The following is an 18,274-nucleotide window of genomic DNA, read 5'->3' on the forward strand; positions in this document are numbered from 1 at the left end:
ACACTTTTATATTGCCCAATGCTAAGTGCTGATAGTGAAAGGATAATACAAAATCCAGTTTCTTTTTTTGAGGAGCAGACACATAAAAATTATCTTAGCGGGGAAAAGTTTAGGTCCCGAATTTTTGCTGTGCCTTCTCTGGTGCCTTTCAGTGATAATACTGAAGTTGCACATTGTTTCTAGGAAAGCTTTACCTACCAAATTTCCATGTGGCAGGCTTCTTTTAATTTTTAGTCGTTTAAATTTTTTTGAATTGACTACAAATACTTAGGATGGTCTAGAATTTCATAGGGGTGCGATTTAAAATCTATTTTGCTGTTGCTTTATTTTATGTCTGCTTGGCTTTAACATTTTCATATTGTTTAATAATAATAATAACAATAATAATTTATTTATACCCCGCCCATCTGGCTGGGTTTCCCCAGCCACTCTGGGTGGCTTCCAACAGAATGTTAAAATACAATCATCTAGTAAACATTAAAAGCTTCCCTAAACAGGACTGCTTTCAGGTGTCTTCTAGAAGTCTGGTAGTTGTTTTTCTCTTTGACATCTGGTGGGAGGGCGTTCCACAGGGCGGGTGCCACTACCGAGAAGGCACTCTACCTGGTTCCCTGTAACTTGGCTTCTCGCAGCGAGGGAACTGCCAGAAGACCTTCAGCACTGGACCTCACTGTCCGGGCAGAACGATGGGTGAGGAGACGCTCCTTCAGGTATACTAATAAATACTTGCATCCTGTTTGCTTTTTTCTATGTATCATTTTAGGCTTCAGATAGGGTTGATCGTAATGTGATGTGTAGAAACAAGCAACTTTAAGATCAAAAGTTTCTGTGATGGTGAGGATTTTTGTCTCAGAAATAAAAGAAACTAAACACCTGTATTACAATTGAGATGAAATCTGATTGATGCTGTTTGCTTTGACTAGCCACTTTCATAGAATCATAGAGTTGGAAGAGACCACAAGGGCCATCCAGTCCAACCCCCTGCCAAGCAGGAAACACTTTTCTCCACTTGCACTAGAGTTGTTGGTACTTTGGACAGCTTCTCTGTGTTGTTTACCAGACACACCACATAATCAATGACTTCTGTTCTTCACAGGTATGAGCCTCTTTAATTTTGAGCTGCTTTATTCTTCTTGGAAAATGACTCCTCACACCATAGGGCAGGGATGGGGAACCTGTGGCCTTCCAGATATTGTTGGACTATAGCTTTCATCCCTGACCACTAGCCATGATGACTGGAGCTGAAGTTGGAGTTCAGCAATATCTGCAGAGGCACAGCTTCCCCATCCATGGTATAGGGAGTTATGTGACCACCTATTTCAACTTTCTGCTGAGTTCTTAGTATGCAAGGAGGAGGGCTAGTGAATGTTATAGGGTGATGCTGTTGCATCCATTGGTCACTAGATGGCACTCTGCTTATAGATTTGTGTTTTAGGAACCTTTCTCTTTCAGGACCATAAGGGTGCAGGAGGTGGGGAGAGGCAAATCTCTCCATTTTACAACCTTCCCCACCCCAGAGGTACCATCACCAGTCCTTCAAAAGCTGCAGCATTGACCTTGGCAGGCCACAGGTGCATTTTTAGTGAAATAATAGAACCCATGGACATCCATATGAAGCTGAATGTTGGGAGATTCAGGGCAGATAAAATAACACTTCTTCATGCAAGTGCATAGTTAAAACTATAGAACTTGCTATTATAGGAGGCTGTGTTGGCCACCAACTTGGATGCCTTTAAAGGAGGATTAGACAAATTTATGGAGGTTAATGTTGGAGTAAATGTGCATGAAGTCATTAATTTATTTCATGGCCACAAATCACCAGACGTCTGAGATAAGCCAACAGATGCAAGGTAAGCAAAGCCAGTTGCTATGGCTATGGCTCAGTGTCTGTGTGTGTGTGTGTGATTAAGGCATGTTAACTTGTCAGTCAATGAGTCTGTGAGTCAGAGTCTATGTTATGTCTTGAATTGCTGGAGCAACAAATACTTTCTACTTGTATGTATCTGTATCTGCAAAGCTTGCAAGCTGCATGCATATGTCAACATCTGGAACTTTATTACTTAGGCCTGATCTTTTGCAGCAGTAAACTGTTTTGGACCTTAAGCTGCCTCTGTGTAGTGACTGGAACTGGGAGAAAGTTCCATTGCATGGGTATCTCACCTCAGATTCCCAATTGGGGGAGGGGGCAGTCTTGCAACACCTAACTTGGGAGAGCCTGGTGCTACACTAGGTATAAAATCAGCTCCCTACCCCAACTTTGATAATGTTTTGATTGCTTCATTTGTTCTCATTTTATTCTTGAAAAATCAATGCCTCTAGCAACTTTTAAGGATGGTTCTCTTTATGTGGCATCTGTACAGTTGACCAGAAGCAAGTTTGCTGCACTTTTGAAGGAAGACTTCAGATCCCATTTGCAATGAAGAGTCTGAATACTTCATATTGACAGAGATGAACCACAGCAGATGTTTCAGTAGTAGTTGCACATATGAAGGTACAGCCCCTGTTAGCTTTAACAGCAATACCAAGAGTAAAAGGGAGGCACACACAACCCATTTGAATGCAGTACCCAGCACTTCCCTGTGAAGATATGTGGGAAAGCAAACAGCAGCAGAGGCTGTGGTGTTTGTGCATAGCCATTGTGGTTGCATTTTATTGTCATACTTGATCTTTATTATTATACAAAATATACAGAGTTGAAAATGCAAAGCTGATAGCAGAGCTCAATATGCCCCACTAGTGCAGTGGGAATGGGCCATCTGGCCCTGATTTAGTGATTGAAGTGAGAGCACAGGTAGAAATATGCAGCTGGCGTATAGGTGAGGAGTGGAGCAGTAGCCCCACCCACATAGGGATTGCCATCAGGTTAGTTGTATCAACAGACAGGATGAAGATGTTTCAAACAAAAGAACAATCTGCAAGGCGATGAGTGATGGGTCAGGATACGGGCTTTGCAAAATCAGAGAATGATGTAAATAGAACCAATGTAACGCTGAATGAAAAGGTCACGTCCTCCTACTTTATGTTCATTATTTTAGAATAACCTGGTTTCTGTAATGCTTTCTTAATTAGATTGAAACCCCCACTTTACCCATAAACATGCATTAAAAGACTGATGTGGGTAAATTCACGATCTTCTCACTCTGACCACCCTTACTACAAACGTGACAGTTTAGTTAAAGGGTGTCAGAAAGACAAATTCTCTGTATTAGAAGTGATGTTGAGTGTGCAGCCTAAGACATACTTCTCAAATGCAAAATCCCCTGGAATAGTGAAGTACTTTGTCAGAAAGGGAATAAAAGCCCTTTTTAAAGGAGAGTATATCTGGGCTGGTGGAAGATCACTGTGTATGGGGAGGTAATCTATGTGGTGTTTCTTTACTCTCAACTCCCCACTAGTTTCCAATGGACCTATGGCTGTATCTGATAATAGACACAGCAAAAAGTGGGAAAAGCTATCGACATTTCATGGGAGTGGGCCACAACTGCATTTTGAAGGCTAATCTTGAATGCAACTATCTGTGGAAGCAAGGAATTCTGCCTAAAACCTGGAAAAGAAGACCGTATCAGGCTGGATAGACCATTGGCCTAACATGGTATAAAGCACCTCCTTTTATAATTCTCTTGGGCTTACCAACACCCATCTTTATCTGGTAGCTGACAATATGAGGAAATACGCTCTTGGCCCTTCTTGAAAATGCAGCACCATAAACCAGCCTGTATCTGAGAGCAGGACAGTCTTGAGTCTGGACTAATTGTGATGCCCAGTTCTGATTACAGCACTTTCCACCCTGACTTGCTTGTAACCAGGAAGGCCTTGGAATTGTCACCTCTGTTCTTAAATAACAACTCTGAGTTCTTAGTAAAGTGAGACAATCACTTCTGCTAGAGAGTTCCAACATAAAGACCCATCAGGAAAAGCACAGGGCTGCTTTCGACACACTCTGAAGTGGCAGTGTTATAAGGGTAGTGTTAACTTTGCATACCAGCCAGGTACTTGTTCATCTTTGCTGAGGGTACTTCCCTCAGCAGTGGCCAGTTGTCAGCCATGTGGCTTGCAACCCATCCACAGCTAACAGAACCAGTTTAAATATTATGGCCTCCACATGATATCTGCTTCATGCAGTGGCCATAAAGTGTGGATTCCCCTGGATGTGTGTGAAGTTTCTACATCACCACAAGATATTCCTAGCAATGGCAGCATGGGAATTTTCTGTACAAGGGAAAGTGATCTACCATACACATTATGGCCATATCAATGATTTCAGGATGGCAATTAGAACATGCTCTGATGTCAGAAATACACATATATCACAGTAGGCAACTTTTATTCTGGAAGCTGCCCTGTGAGCAGTTGCAGGGTAGCAGAGCACTACTATACTATTCTGACTGGTTATGAATAGCCACGGAGGATAGTTTGGGTGTGACTCTTCTCTTCCCCCCCCCCCAGCTTCTCTTATAGGCCTTAAGGGGTAAGAAACACTAGTGTAAACCCTTAGGTTTGAGATAAGCCAGATAGGAGGGTGCTGGTGAGGAATGAGGATGGGAGAGATGCAGGAGAAAGGAAACTGTTGTGTTGTGCACAAAAACAGGCTTTCTTGGATGGAAGATGGGGGTGCAAGATGGTAGGAGGATGTTTGTGATTAGAAATTGTTTCATTGAAGAGAGTGCATGTGTGGAAGGGACAGGCTTGGGGAGGGTTATACAGGGATGGGATTGTTAAAATCATTTGGAGGTATGAGGAGGAGAAACTAAGCCAAGGTAAAGGAACTTGAAGAACATAGTGTGGTTATGGGTCCAAGCATTGTACAAATTTAAATAAAAATAACCACCACGTAGATGCCAAACTGTTTCCAATCTCCAGAATTTGATCCCAGCTGTGACCCTTGGCAGAAAGCACATCTGAACTACACAAAGAGGGACCCTTAAGTGCTGTCATGATGGGATGGCAAGAACTGAAATGGCAGCCTCAGGAAGGAGAAGAGCCAAAGCTGGGCTCCAGTGCACATGGAAGTCTGTTTGCATAGCTAAAAATCCTGAGCTGGCCAGTTCCAATTCCTGTCCTTCACACACTCTTGAATGATACATTCCACTTTCAGGTCTTTGAATCTTGCTCTAGACTGCCAAGTGCCTAAGTGCTTACTCAAGATTGCAACTGTAGTCTCAGATGGGAGCTAAAGTATAGGGTTGGTTGTTAGGATGCAGGAACAATAACTGAGATGAGCCAAGTGCTGGGATAAAACTAGGGCTGTGGATAAGATATTAAGAACATTGGTAGAACTAGCTTGTGTACTGCAGGAGATGCTAGGCAGGGCCAGGATAGAGGGTGTTCATCTCTGCCATCTAGATATTGCCTGCTGTTGAGTACCTCAGCCTCTGGCTCACTAACTCTTCCCTCACTTTTCTGCCTTCGTTGGGATACAGTACCTGTTTGTATGGCCATAAAACCCCCAAACCTATTCAGTATCATCCTTGTCTCTTTCCTATACTTCGCCTTAATCTGAGTGGTCTTGTCATACTAGAATCAGCTTCAAGATTCTAGTTCTTTTTAAGCCCTTCATATCTCTGTTACAGGCAGTTTCTCTTTCTTTGTCTTTGTTTACTTTCCACGTTGGCCTCTGCAGTTTGCACAACTCCTCTTTCATCAGTTTTCGTATCCTACGTTGCCATGCCACTCTTACCTCCATGCATCAAATAGCTTCTTTATTCCAATTTAAGCCCTTCCACAAGACCTACATTTTCAGCTCCTCTGGCTAGTCCACTCCTGCTGCTCATTATGAATCTCTGACCCATTACAGTATCCTTGTCCTGGCCAGCTAGTGTGACCTGTAAGCCCTCTACACAGGTACAGTGTTGCTGCTGTGCTCTGTTCAGAATCTGGCACTCTGTTGGAGATTCATAAACACTCTGAAGATGCCGGTTGCCCATACTGTTTCTGCTTCTGAATGACCCAAGGGCTTATTTGTAATAAAACATGAAAAGCGGGTAAGCATCACAGAGAGATGAGCAGCAGCTAAAGAGATAGTTGGCACAGGGAAGAAACAGAAAAGCTCTCCCCACCCTCTAATGAGATTCCTAGGATTTTCTTTTATCTACTCTCACACATGCTCTCTTCCATCTCTTCCATTCACCATGATCACTGTAAGTCAAGGAGCTATGTAATGTTTTTATCTTTCAGTGAACTTAGCTCAAGGACAAAGCATACCCTTGGCTGATGCCAGACTATCACCCGTAAACCTTAGCTGAACCCTGAGTTTCTTCTCACTGAAGGATGTCTGAGCTCCTGACACCTACTTTCTGTATGGCCCTCAGTTGGAGCTGCGTAACAGATAGTATTATTATCTCAGGCCACATAGAGACCCTGCCCAGTGAGACCACAGAGATTCCATCCTCACTTAAACGTTTCTAGTGACATGTCCTCACCACTTCTACCCCTGTTTTCACAACAGTTTATATGGGGGGGGGGTGCAAGGAAAAGCTCTAATCAAGCTTACTGTACCTTCTTGCCATGGGAATCCAAGCATAATTCACCCCTCCCCTCCTGATTTGTAAATGAAAGCTAAAGGTTGTATAGTACCTGCCTCTCGTGAGTGCCACACAGTTTTCATTCCCTGTTGAGGTTGCAAAGGAAAGAAACCACAAAGCAAAATCCCACTCACTCTCTATTTCTTTGCCTCAACTCTCCCCCAGAGTTTAGTGTCAGGATTGCAAGTTACCTTGACACTGGGAAATTTATCTCTTAACTGGAAGCCTCAGGGTATTGGAGTGAGAGCCTTGGTGCAAATTAGATGGAGTCCACTCCCTATAGGCAGTGGGTAAGATTGCACATACACAAAATCCTTTGAAAGTCCTTGGCACTGCCGTTTGGTGGTGTGGAACCTGCTTGGAACCCCAGTGAAGGGTTGGGGGTTGCTGTGATTTGGAAGGCCCTAAAGGGTGGGCATACTACTTGGTGACAGGGCAGTGCAGCTTCCTAGGAGAGGCAGCAGGTTGATCCGGGTTTTTTTTTTCCTTTTCAATGCCCAGAGGAAGTGCTTGTGGATTTCAGGCTGTTCCCCTTGGTGGGCCTTGGTTCAACCCAGCCAAAGGCTCCCTCCCACCCCTGTGGTTCCCATTGCAGGGACTTTCCCCCCAGTTGCATCTCGAATACATGGTCTCCACAAATGTCTCCCAGTCCAGCATGGACAAGGGGCTGCTTTGTCCATACAGCCAAGAGAAGAATGCCTCAGAGGGATACACCAAGAAGAGAAGCCCCGGGAGTGTGTGTGAAGGTCTGGGCTCCAGGAGTGGCCAGCTAGATCACATTGTCAAAGAGCTTCATGGAACTCATGATGTTTTCATCCTGCCAAAGAAAAGAGGACAAGTTAGAATAATTAAGAATTCCTAGAACTTATTATTAGCTTTGGCTCCCTCTTCCCCCCAAACTATACCTTGGGTGTAAAGGACCTTTTCAACCCCCACCCACTTTTTATGCATGGCAGAAAAATAGCAGTTACAGGTGGGTAGCCGTGTTGGTCTGCCATAGTCGAAACAAAAAAAAAAAAATCAAAAAAAAAAAATCAGTAGCACCTTAAAGACCAACTAAGTTTGTTCTTGGTATGAGCTTTCGTGTGCATGCACACTTCTTCAGATACACTGAAATAGAAGTCACCAGACCCTTATATATAGTGAGAGGGTATGCATGCATAATACCCCTCCCCACCCGCTCACTATATATAAGGGTCTGGTGACTTCTGTTTCAGTGTATCTGAAGAAGTGTGCATACACACGAAAGCTCATACCAAGAACAAACTTAGTTGGTCTTTAAGGTGCTACTGAATTTTTATTTTTATTTTTATTGTTTAGAAAAATAGCAGTGGTCTGTACACACTGACAGTAATGCAATATCCCCACCCTTCTCTAATGGGGGTATGCTACCTTCTGGCAGGACTCAATGAATTCCTCAATAGTCACCACTCCATCCTTGTTCCGATCCATTTTCTGAAATGCAAGTACCAGGGATATGAGAATTAAAGGCAAGGTAACATCTGTTTCCTAGGAGCAGCTTAAGGCACATGAAGTCCACTACAACACCCACAGTCAGGAAGGACATCCTTGAGGCTGACCTGGTCAGGAACCTGTCAGCTTCTAGGTAGCTTCAAAGGCATTTCTGGCAGAGAATGGCCCCCTACCTCACTAATGACATCTTGCAAGCATCCAAGGAAACAGCAGTGGGCTGGTGCTGCAAACAGGTTCTCTACTATGATCATAACAGTAAGAGATGGGAGATGCTGCCTCTACTGGAAAGAGGAAGGAAGAGTGCCCAATGGGAAAGCTTAAAGTTCTGACAAAACCCTGTGTTGAATTTTCTACTCTGTGTTGACTCTGTACCCAAATGCACACATTTGAACCCCAAATATGTTGAACAACAACTCCTATTATACCTGGCCATTGGTTATGGTGGGAGTTGGAATCCAAAACGTCTGGAGGGTGCCAAGATGGAAAGGCTGTTCTAGGAAGAGGGCAAACCCAAATATCTTGGCCAAAATAACCCACTCACTCAACTGCCAGGGATGGGAAGGTTTTGTAGAACTGCAAGATACTGACATGGGGTAGTAATCATGTTTTACTCAGAGTAGATCCATTGAAAGGAATGATCCTTAGTTATGTTCATTAATTTCACTGGGTCTACTCCACTCATGGAAATGTCCTGACTCAAGGCTCACCTGGAAAAAGCTTTCCACATGCTCCTGAGGTGCTTCTTCTCGCATGGCTGGGTAAGTGTATTTGCCCATCATGTCATAAATGGATTTCATTATGTCCAGCATTTCCTGCAAGACAAGAGCACAGAAAGAATGGCCAGCAGAAATCAGAACTCGATTGTGGGCTGAGGCAGATTCATAAGAAATTGGACAACAAGCAGGAGAGCCCCATATCTTATGGTACCATTAACTCAATCTCCCTCTATATGTACCTCTTTGGTGATACAGCCATCTTTGTTCAGGTCATAGAGGTTGAAGGCCCAGTTGAGCCGATCATCTATAGTACCACGTAGAATAATGGATAAGCCAGCCACAAAATCCTGCAGGGGAATGAAGAAGGAAAAATAAAGGGGGGGGGGAGTGAAGAAACAATCAAGTCTAGCTCAAGTGCCACGAAGGCTTGAGATTTAAGCAAAGCAGATTCTGGGATGTGGAGGGGATACAATGGCAACAAACTGCAAAGAGCAACTCAGAGTAAAAAAACCCACTTGGGGAAAGAATTACTGAGTATCTGATTGTTTAATACCCTAGAGCAGGGTTGGGGAACCTGTGACCCTCCAAATGCTGCTGGACTACAACTCCTATCATCCCATCCCATTGGCCAAGCTGGGGCTGATCAGAACTGGAATCCCAACAACATCGGAAGGGTTCCTCACCCCTGACTTAAGAGCTTTCCTGCTGACTCTCCTGCTTCAACCTGCATGATTATTTTTTGACAACAGAATTTGAAATTAAAACATCAAGAGAAAATGGTGAAGTATTCTCAGGCAATCTGTCAGCATAACATTCATTCATTCAAATTTGTTTCCATTAGGGCAGCCTTCCACCAGGTAGCCTCACTGAGTTGCAGGGTTTAGGAGGTGCATAGACTGAAAGTGCAGAAATAATTGTGAGATTTTAGGATCAGTGGAGCTGTAGGGCATGGTGTTGCCTGGACATGCTGGGAATCGACCAGGGTTGTTTTGCATGCAAAGCAGATGCTCTGCTACTGAATTACTACCCTGTGTTTAAGTACTCATCTGGTATTCATAGGTGACAAGGAATGTCTTTTAAAATTAAATTTATATCCTGCCCTTCTTCCCAAAGGGCAGCATACACATCAGTGAAATAAGTACACAATTAAAACACCTGAAAAACTGCACACAGGTGAGCAGTGGTGGAGGGACTGTGTGCTCCATCTCTCCCCTGCACTCAGCATAGAAACCAAATAGGCTGTAAGAAGAGGGAAGTGCCCTTCTCTGCTTGGAAATGCTGTGGGCTGCTGGAGAAACAATATTGTAAGCCCACTTTTTGTGGGCTTGTTTGCAATGCCAGAAGCATTGTTTTTATTCTGTGAAACACCCAGTCAAGGTTTGTTATAAAAGTTGCTCTATAAATAACATAACTAAATAACTGCATGTAGAATCTTACCTCAAAACTGACTGAGCCATCATGGTCGGTGTCAAATGCATTGAAAAGGAAAGTTGCATATGTACTGGAATCTGAAAAGAAGTGCACCACAATAAATGATTAGGAGGCCTTTTACCAGATGTCAACAAACCAACCAAATAGCAGGCAGAGAACAACAAGAGAAAGTGACTATAGCTGCAGCTTTTGGAAATACTTTATCAAGTGCCAGGAAATTATTGTTGCTTCCCCTTAGACATAGATATCTTATTTATTTATGGCAATATTTATTGTCTGCCCTTCTCTAATAAAGTATACTCAAGGCAGCTTACAAATAAAAACATCATGATAAAGAACAGTTCTGGCACTTAAGAAGAAAAGCCTGCTCAAGTAAAATGGTCTTAAAAGCCTGTTTAAAATTGAGCAAAGGGGAAACCATATTTAACTACAAAGATGTGTCATGGACCGTTCTCTTGGTCAAGGAGCTGTGCCAGCAGGCAGGGAAGCTATGGGCAGCTGAAGATGACTAGGCCAAGGCCCTCAAGAATATATCCCAAATTATTTCTAGCAGCCGCCAAGCCACTCACTGTCCTTATCTGGTCTCCCAGTTCCACCAAAAGATCTCAGCTGGGAGTGGCACTCACCTCCCTGTGGGAAGAATTGTGAGTAGATCTGCTTGAAGCTCTCTTCATTAACAATGCCACTAGGGCACTCCTGTCAAATGGAAAAGTGCAGACAAGTTCACCTTGGAAGAGCTAGTCTAAACAATACCCCAAAGTAGGGCCAGTGTGGTGTGGTGTGTCATCAAAGAGGACTTTGAGGAGCTGACTCTCATAACCAATGACAGAAAGCAGATCACCTACTAGGAGAAAACTTAAGCAGTGTCTCTCAGGCTATGGGTGATTCCACTATACACAGGTGTGTGTGTGTGTGTGTGTAAGTAAGCAAGTAAGCAAACAAGCACGTAAGTAAAACAAATGCTTCTGAAAGCACCATCTACTGGTGGTTACACTTGAGATAATATAGGAAGAAATTCCAATCAGGGTGAAGAATATAGCCCGTAAGATATAGCAAGAGGGGGCTATTGTGTAGGGTGCCTCCCCAGGCTCAGAGGAAGTCATAGCATGTAGCTGGATTCCTCTGGCATCCAAACATTACAAAGAAAATCCCTCTGTGCTTTAGAGGCGTCCATTACTGGCCTAGGAGGGATGAGTGGTTCAAAAGCAGAAAGAAGCATGCCACCCCATGTGGAAATACTGGTGCAACTTCATTACTATGAGAATTGGTGGTGCTGCTGTATAGACACTCAAGTGGGAAATGTGTGTGTGTGTGTGTGAGAGAGAGAGAGAGAGAGAGAGAGAGAGCGCTTACTGGAGCCATACAAGGAGTCTGACACTCCATTTTGTTCCTGAGTAATGGGAGGCACTTTAGGTGGACAGCGTCTTGGAAGTGCCTGCCCATAGTCACAAAAGAGGATTTCATTATACCGGTAGTTACAGTTTTTGTGACTGTGAGTGAGCAAGTTACAAATTGAAAATTTGATGTGTAGTGAGTGGATATTTTAAAATATGCTCTCTTCAACAATATGGAAAAGGACAGTCTCTTCCTTTCTATCCAAAAGTTTTGTACTTGTTTTTTTTAAAGCCTAGTATAGGGAAAAGAAATGGCCCCCAAGCAAGCTTGTAAGTACACCAGCAGGAAGGGGAGTTTCTTTCCAACTCACATTCTTGAAGCCTCGGTACAAGACCTGCAGCTCCTTGCGGGTGAACTTTGTTTGCTCCTGCAGCTGATCCAGGCCCTCGGGCCGATGACAAACAGTGGAGAGCTCAAACTCATCCTCTACACTGTCTGCAAGAAAAGAAGGAGCTTCAGAAGTATAGCATGGACAGAACCAAAGCAACCCACCTCCATTCCTTGAATTAATTTTTTTTCAAAGCGAGGTGTTGAATTTCCTTCCCCACCCTGCATTGGCACAAATAGACCCATCTCATGTTGCTAAAGCTTGGGCAGACTTTGCTCTCTTTACTTTTCCCGCTACACCGTAGATGTGCATGTACTCTGTGGAACTACCTTTAGATGCAAGATCTCACACCTGGATTACAGCCAGAAATCAGGTGCTGCAGTATCATCCTGGCCTAGAGGAGGTTTAGAGAGCTTTGGTCAATTCAGGATAGAGCCCTGTTTGTGAAATGCATTAACACCCCCCTCCCAATACTGCATCAAGGGAAATGATAAGTATTAAATTCAGACCAGTTTGGATAGGAACCAGAGATAAGAGTTGATTTACACCATCTGCCATGGATACAGGCTGTGAACAGTGTTATGCACTGCACTCCTCACTTCAATGCACATTGAGAAGACCAGGGTCAGTGCTACTGGGTATACTTTCCTTTGGAAGAAAGAAATGCTTGTAGCATTTTTGTATTTTCTGTTGACTTATTAATATACAAGCAGAGATAATGGAAGTAGAAAGATTCTTATGACAAGCAGCAGAACCACTAACGCTGCTTTGGATTCCAAAACATGTTAGTTGCTAGGTAGGCAAATTCATAATGTCAGGCCCATTCACCATAATCTAGGAAACCAAACTCTTAACAGCATCAATTAAGTGACAGAGGCATTGACTAAGCAGGTTTTAATTGGAACCACACACAAACCCAACCCTCTTTTCTAGTCTTGCCACTTGGGTACAAACACATAATTATAAGTAATCAATCAATGAGATGCATTGGCTGTTGTCAAGATGGCTGCATATATTGCCTCCACATGCAACCTGCCCCCTCCAGTGTTCTAGGACAAAATCCCCACCTTGCTGTCCTTTGTCTTCCTATGCATTTTGAGCTCTGTCAACTGGAGTAGAAAGCTGGAGAGGACAGCTATCCCAGGCACAAGTTCCTCCACAAAGCAGCCATATACAATTAGTCGCTTGAGGCAGAGAGCCTACATTTTGTCTCCTCTATTCCCTTTTGTCCCTGCCTACATCACTCTCACAGTCCTTTTATAATACATTGCTTTGGATTGACATTTGAGAAAAGTGGCATACAAGTATTTTATATAAATACTATACAGAAGGAATCCCTTCTCCCACTTCCCCTGCTTGTGGAAGTTAATGATGTCACAGAACAGAGAAGACACACAGAGAGGGATAAAGTGTCACTTGCTTTCGCTGACTGAGGGGATGGATTTGGGCTGACGGCAGCAGGGCAGCAGCTTGAGGAACCGCTGCTTCAGGGCTTTTTTAGCGTGGCCAGGTGGGTTGCCTGCAAAGAAATGACAGTTGCCAACCAGGAGAAGCATTAACATATGATGGCACCCTTCGTTCCACCCACACCCGATCCCTAAGCACCAGCCACTACAGACATGGTATGGATTGGAAAGACAGTCATGCATGACTTCAATGCAACAGGGAAATGGATCCAGCATTGTCACGGTACACTCAACAATGACTCACAACTCTTCTAAACCACATGCATGCTCCCACTGAGCATCAGTTGGGCACGAAGAAGGGATGGGGAACCTGTGGCCCTTTAGATGTTGTTGGACTCTCATCAACCACTGGCCATGCTGACTAAGGCTTATAGAAGTTGGGAGTCCAATAACATCTGGAGGTCCACAGGTTTTCTGTGCCTGACCCAAAGGAAGTTGCAACACCGGGAGGGGCCAAAGAAACCGCATCCAGGTGTTTAAGTGTGCACTCTTTGCCCCAAGAAATCAGCTGCTCCAATGGATGAGTGACATGGCATTTCCCAGCATGATACCCTGGATAGCTGTATCATGATGTGGAGCTCAGTCAGTATCACATGAGACTCTTAATCTTAGGATAATGGTTTTTTGAGTCACATGTTGGGCAAAAGATTCCTGAATTACAGGGGGGTTGACTAGATGACCCTCCTGGTCTCTTTGAACTCTACAATTCTATTATTCTAAATGAGAGTTAGATCTAGTAGCTCAGAGCAGGTGAATGGGGGCTTTAGGCTCCACCCTTAGCTCTCAGGAGAAAATGGCTGGGAGTAAAGATGTGCACCTTCCTCTTCCCGCCTCTAGGAAAGCAGCAGAGGCTGTGTGGAAAAGGAAGTTCCTGTAAGAATGGGCAGCATTTTAAGACAAATGAGGTATAAAGCTGAGATGTACAAATTAAAACATAACATGCAGGTGCAGCCCACAGAGGATGAGGAATAAATGAAGGGTGCAGACATGGAATGTGTGCAGAAACAGGAGGGTTGGATGAAAGGCAGCTGTAAAGGTTGGCTTGGTTGCCATCTTATTGCCAAAAAACCTTTTATACACCTTGGTAAAAATGGCTTGGAAGAAAATGTCATTCTACAGCACACCAAAATCCATCTCTTTCAAACACTTTCCCCTTGATAAAAGAGTTTTTCAACTACAGTAGTCTGGCTGTAACCGATCCCCACCTTTTGTGTGTTGGGTATCAGTTGCCTTGTTCTCTGAGCTTTGCATCATCACTGCAAATGTGGGGCCAGAAAGGTCTTGTTTCCCCTTCATTTATCAACAAAATCTCTTAAATAAAACTAAGGTCACAACTCTTAAGACTGCAAACGCTTACCTGGGAGTAAGCCCCACTGAACTCAGTGGGACTTCTGATTAGACAAAGGTAAAGGAAAGGTAAAGGGACCCCTGACCATTAGGTCCAGTCGTGTCCGACTCTGGGGTTGCGGCGCTCATCTCGCGTTACTGGCCGAGGGAGCCGGCGTACAGCTTCCGGGTCATGTGGCCAGCATGACTAAGCCGCTTATGGCGAACCAGAGCAGCGCACGGAAACACCGTTTACCTTCCCGCCAGAGCAGTACCTATTTATCTACTTGCACTTTTGAAGTGCTTTCGAACTGCTAGGTGGGCAGGAGCTGGGACCAAGCAATGGGAGCTCACCCCATCGCGGAGATTCGAACTGCCGACCTTCTGATTGGCAAGCCCTAGGCTCAGTGGTTTAACCCACAGCGCCACCCACGTCCCATAGACATGTGTCTCTTAGAATGACTTTGTTGGGTACAGCCCTGCGCTTAAAGTGTAAGACATGTGTAGCATTACACTTTAAGTGCAGGGCTGTACCCAACAAAGCCATTCTAAGTGTAGACTCATTAAAAGCAATGGACTTGGCTATCTTAAATCCATTGATTTAAATGGCTCTTCCTTGAATGTGACTTAGTTGGATACATTCCAAAGTTATCAGGATGCAAGTTGTGCTGAACTCAGAGAGAGTAAATATACTGTAGCTCAGGCCACTGAGCAGTTAGTTCTGGGTTTTTTCCAGCTCTCTTTATCAATAAATTTATATATCACCCTTTAACTTTATTTATTTTGTAATTAATTAATTAGCTAGCACTTCAGCACACTTACCTATTTGAGGGCTGGGGAGGGAAGATCTACATGGCCAGGGAATGGAGCATCTAAAATGAACCTGCCCCATCGTTAGGAGGCTCTGCTCTGAGTGCTGCCACCTGCAGAAGTGTGGTGAGTGGGGATAGGGAAGACAGGGCTTTTCCAGTGAATTCACCCATGTAATGTGGAATACTCTTCCCAGGGACACTTTGCTGGCACCAACTCTTGTTGTCTTTTTGATGCCCAGTGAAGATATTCCTGTCCTTCTTGGCTACTAATAGATACTTAATTTCTGCCATTTCTTACTTTATTGCTGGATTTATTGGTGATTTTATTTGCTATGTTATTGTTTTGTCTGATTTCAGTTGTTTTATTATTCTTTCACCTGGATGTTTTGGCCAAGAAGTGGCCTAATTTTTTATAGGGGAAGGTATGAAAGGAGATCCTTTCATACTTGTCTCAAGAATGCACGAGAATAGCTTTGTTCCAGGGTTATTGAACCGATTGCCCTCCAGATGCTGTTGGAATCTATTTCTTATTAACTCCAGCCAGCATGGTCAATTGCTGGGGATGATGGGAGTTCTAATCCAGCAGCACAAACCAAGATACTTACTTGTGGGGTTAATGGGACAAAAATTTAAAGGCATTATTTCCTCTAGCCTCAGTTATACTAGATTGCTACTGAGGCCAGATAAACTCACCTTTTTTGCCCAGAAACAATTTTTTTTAGCACCATTGTAATATTACTTCCTATTTACTTCCTCAGGTCAATTTAAATGTTGCTGCTTTTAAGCTTGTGTACAAGTGTGTCTGTGTGCATGCATGACTCATGACTGCAAGGATGTTCTGAGCATTATTGAAAAGAAGTGGCAATGGCTGACAAATGGAGACAAACAGGAATAGCTAGAGAGATGGGCAATACAGGAGAAATGAGAGACACTATGACCGACACAGCCAAGCAGTTAGGGACATTTGCCTCAGACCAGGCCAGGTCAGGTTCAAAGACACTTCCAGGAAGGAAGGGAACCCAAACCACCAAACCCACAGCAGCACCTTCCAGTAAGAACACTGAGAACACAGCAGTCAAACATGCACTTAAAAGGAAAGATGGTTTGGGGGAACAAAAAAGTTGTTTATTTGCTCTCCTGGCTTTGGGCATTTTGTTTCAGCACCTGCTCATTGGGCAGCTTTGAGCAGTGCCATAGATAATAATTTCACAAGGAAGAGTAACTTTAAAAGGTAGTCACTCACTTCCACACACACACTTTCCCCCCTCTGCTGTATGATCCACTGAACATAGCACACCTATAAAGACTGCAAAAGGACATGGGAGTTTTGCACAACATGAAAGCTACATACTCCATCTTTTTCACAAAACACCCACTAGGGAGGCTAAGGAACATTTGCTCCAGTTGATGACCACATAGATTTATGATCGTGCTCTACAGAAAATAGCCTCTAGATGCACAATAAATAATAAATCAGCCCAAGAAGCAAGTACTGGTATATCTTTATCCTGAGCAACTTGCTCCAGATCATACACACTGCCTCTCTTGCCAGTAGAGCATATTTTTATTTCTCATGAAAGACTAATCTCACTATTGTGAATAGAGGTCTGGTCCACTCCTATTTGTGCCTTGCCCCGCACTTCTCATTGGTTGTTGTGGATCCTGAACTGTATAAAAAATTTTCACATCTTGCCTCATTTCTAACCTGAAGCACAGGTTTAGTCTCCACAGAACTAAATCATCATTTCAGGATGAACACAAACAAGTCATATGAATAACACTGCCCAGTGTCATATCATCCAATTTCACCACAGCTCTCTGAACAAGCTTAAAGGAAGTTGGGGTGAAAACGCCAGAATTCACTACAAGAGACCAAAAGGAACAAAGTCTGTGTAAGTACCTGCACACAGGGTTACATATGAATTAGCATTGGCTCCAATAACTGATTCCAATGAAAAGGAGCTCCCACAACTACCAGAAGAGCCCTATACACAAGAGAGATGCAATCCACAGAAAAGGGCAGAATACATTGTTGTGGTCACATTAAGGCCAGTCCCCCAAATGCAACTCACCCCAAAAAAGGTCATCAGATAGGTGAGCAAATTTAAAGCTATATTGGCAGCATTTCATACACAGCTGAAATAAGCCGCAGAAGAAGGACAATTAGCTGAGAGTCCTCTGCTGAAAGTGAAAAATGAGGGTGCTACAGAACACTTTAAATGATTGTGTGCACCTATCTGCTGGAAGGAGAAGGAAGGATGCAGACTTCTAGACCTTGGAAAAAAGTACACAACAAATTTTGTAGCTGTCCTTGGTGCCTACTCTCACTGCAATTTCATTTTCCCGTTAAAAAACATCCAGGGAAGCCAAATCAAACAGCTTCTCCCTCCTCACTCAGAAACAACAGCAAAAGATATATAAAGCTGTAATAAAGCAAAACTTAAACACAGTTCTTTGCAAAATCAGAAACAATCCATATACCGTAATGAATAAAAACTTGTATATGTATGCTGTCCCTCCAGCTACCAGGTGGGGCTAATATATGGCAATTCTAACTGAGTGAGAGAAATTTATAAGGGAAGAGGAGTAATGGTTGAACTGGGACAGAATAAATATGCATGGCTATAAGTGCAGAACGAAACATTGCTTCGCCAGTTATATATCTGTAGTCCCACAATCAGGAGATATAAGAATAACCTAAACTATTCCCACAGCTGGTGATATTCATGCCCTAGTAAGATCCAGATTCAGCTACTGTAACAAGCTGTACACTGGGCCGCCCTTGAAGACTACTCAGAAACTTCCA

General features: G+C 43.5%; 1 protein-coding gene across 4 annotated transcripts in view; it reads right to left on the bottom strand.

Moving 5' to 3' along the window:
* Positions 1 to 2,615: 2,615 nt before the first annotated feature.
* The window catches only part of KCNIP2 (potassium voltage-gated channel interacting protein 2), a 98,610-nt gene continuing 82,951 nt past the window's right edge, over positions 2,616 to 18,274 (bottom strand). For 3 of the 4 annotated variants that reach the window (XM_033149857.1, XM_033149856.1, XM_033149855.1), the window contains exons 2-8: positions 11,847 to 11,971; positions 10,768 to 10,837; positions 10,148 to 10,218; positions 8,950 to 9,057; positions 8,702 to 8,806; positions 7,914 to 7,976; positions 2,616 to 7,338 (exon numbers count right to left, since the gene is read on the bottom strand). In XM_033149857.1, the coding sequence (XP_033005748.1) occupies positions 7,291 to 7,338; positions 7,914 to 7,976; positions 8,702 to 8,806; positions 8,950 to 9,057; positions 10,148 to 10,218; positions 10,768 to 10,837; positions 11,847 to 11,971 (590 nt within the window). In that variant the 3' untranslated portion in view covers positions 2,616 to 7,290. Of the gene's footprint in view, positions 7,339 to 7,913; positions 7,977 to 8,701; positions 8,807 to 8,949; positions 9,058 to 10,147; positions 10,219 to 10,767; positions 10,838 to 11,846; positions 11,972 to 13,284; positions 13,384 to 18,274 lie in introns of all 4 variants that reach the window. The other variant, XM_033149853.1, reaches the window with a different exon arrangement.

This window comes from Lacerta agilis, chromosome 5, assembly GCF_009819535.1.
Source record: "Lacerta agilis isolate rLacAgi1 chromosome 5, rLacAgi1.pri, whole genome shotgun sequence".
NCBI lineage: Eukaryota > Metazoa > Chordata > Lepidosauria > Squamata > Lacertidae > Lacerta > Lacerta agilis.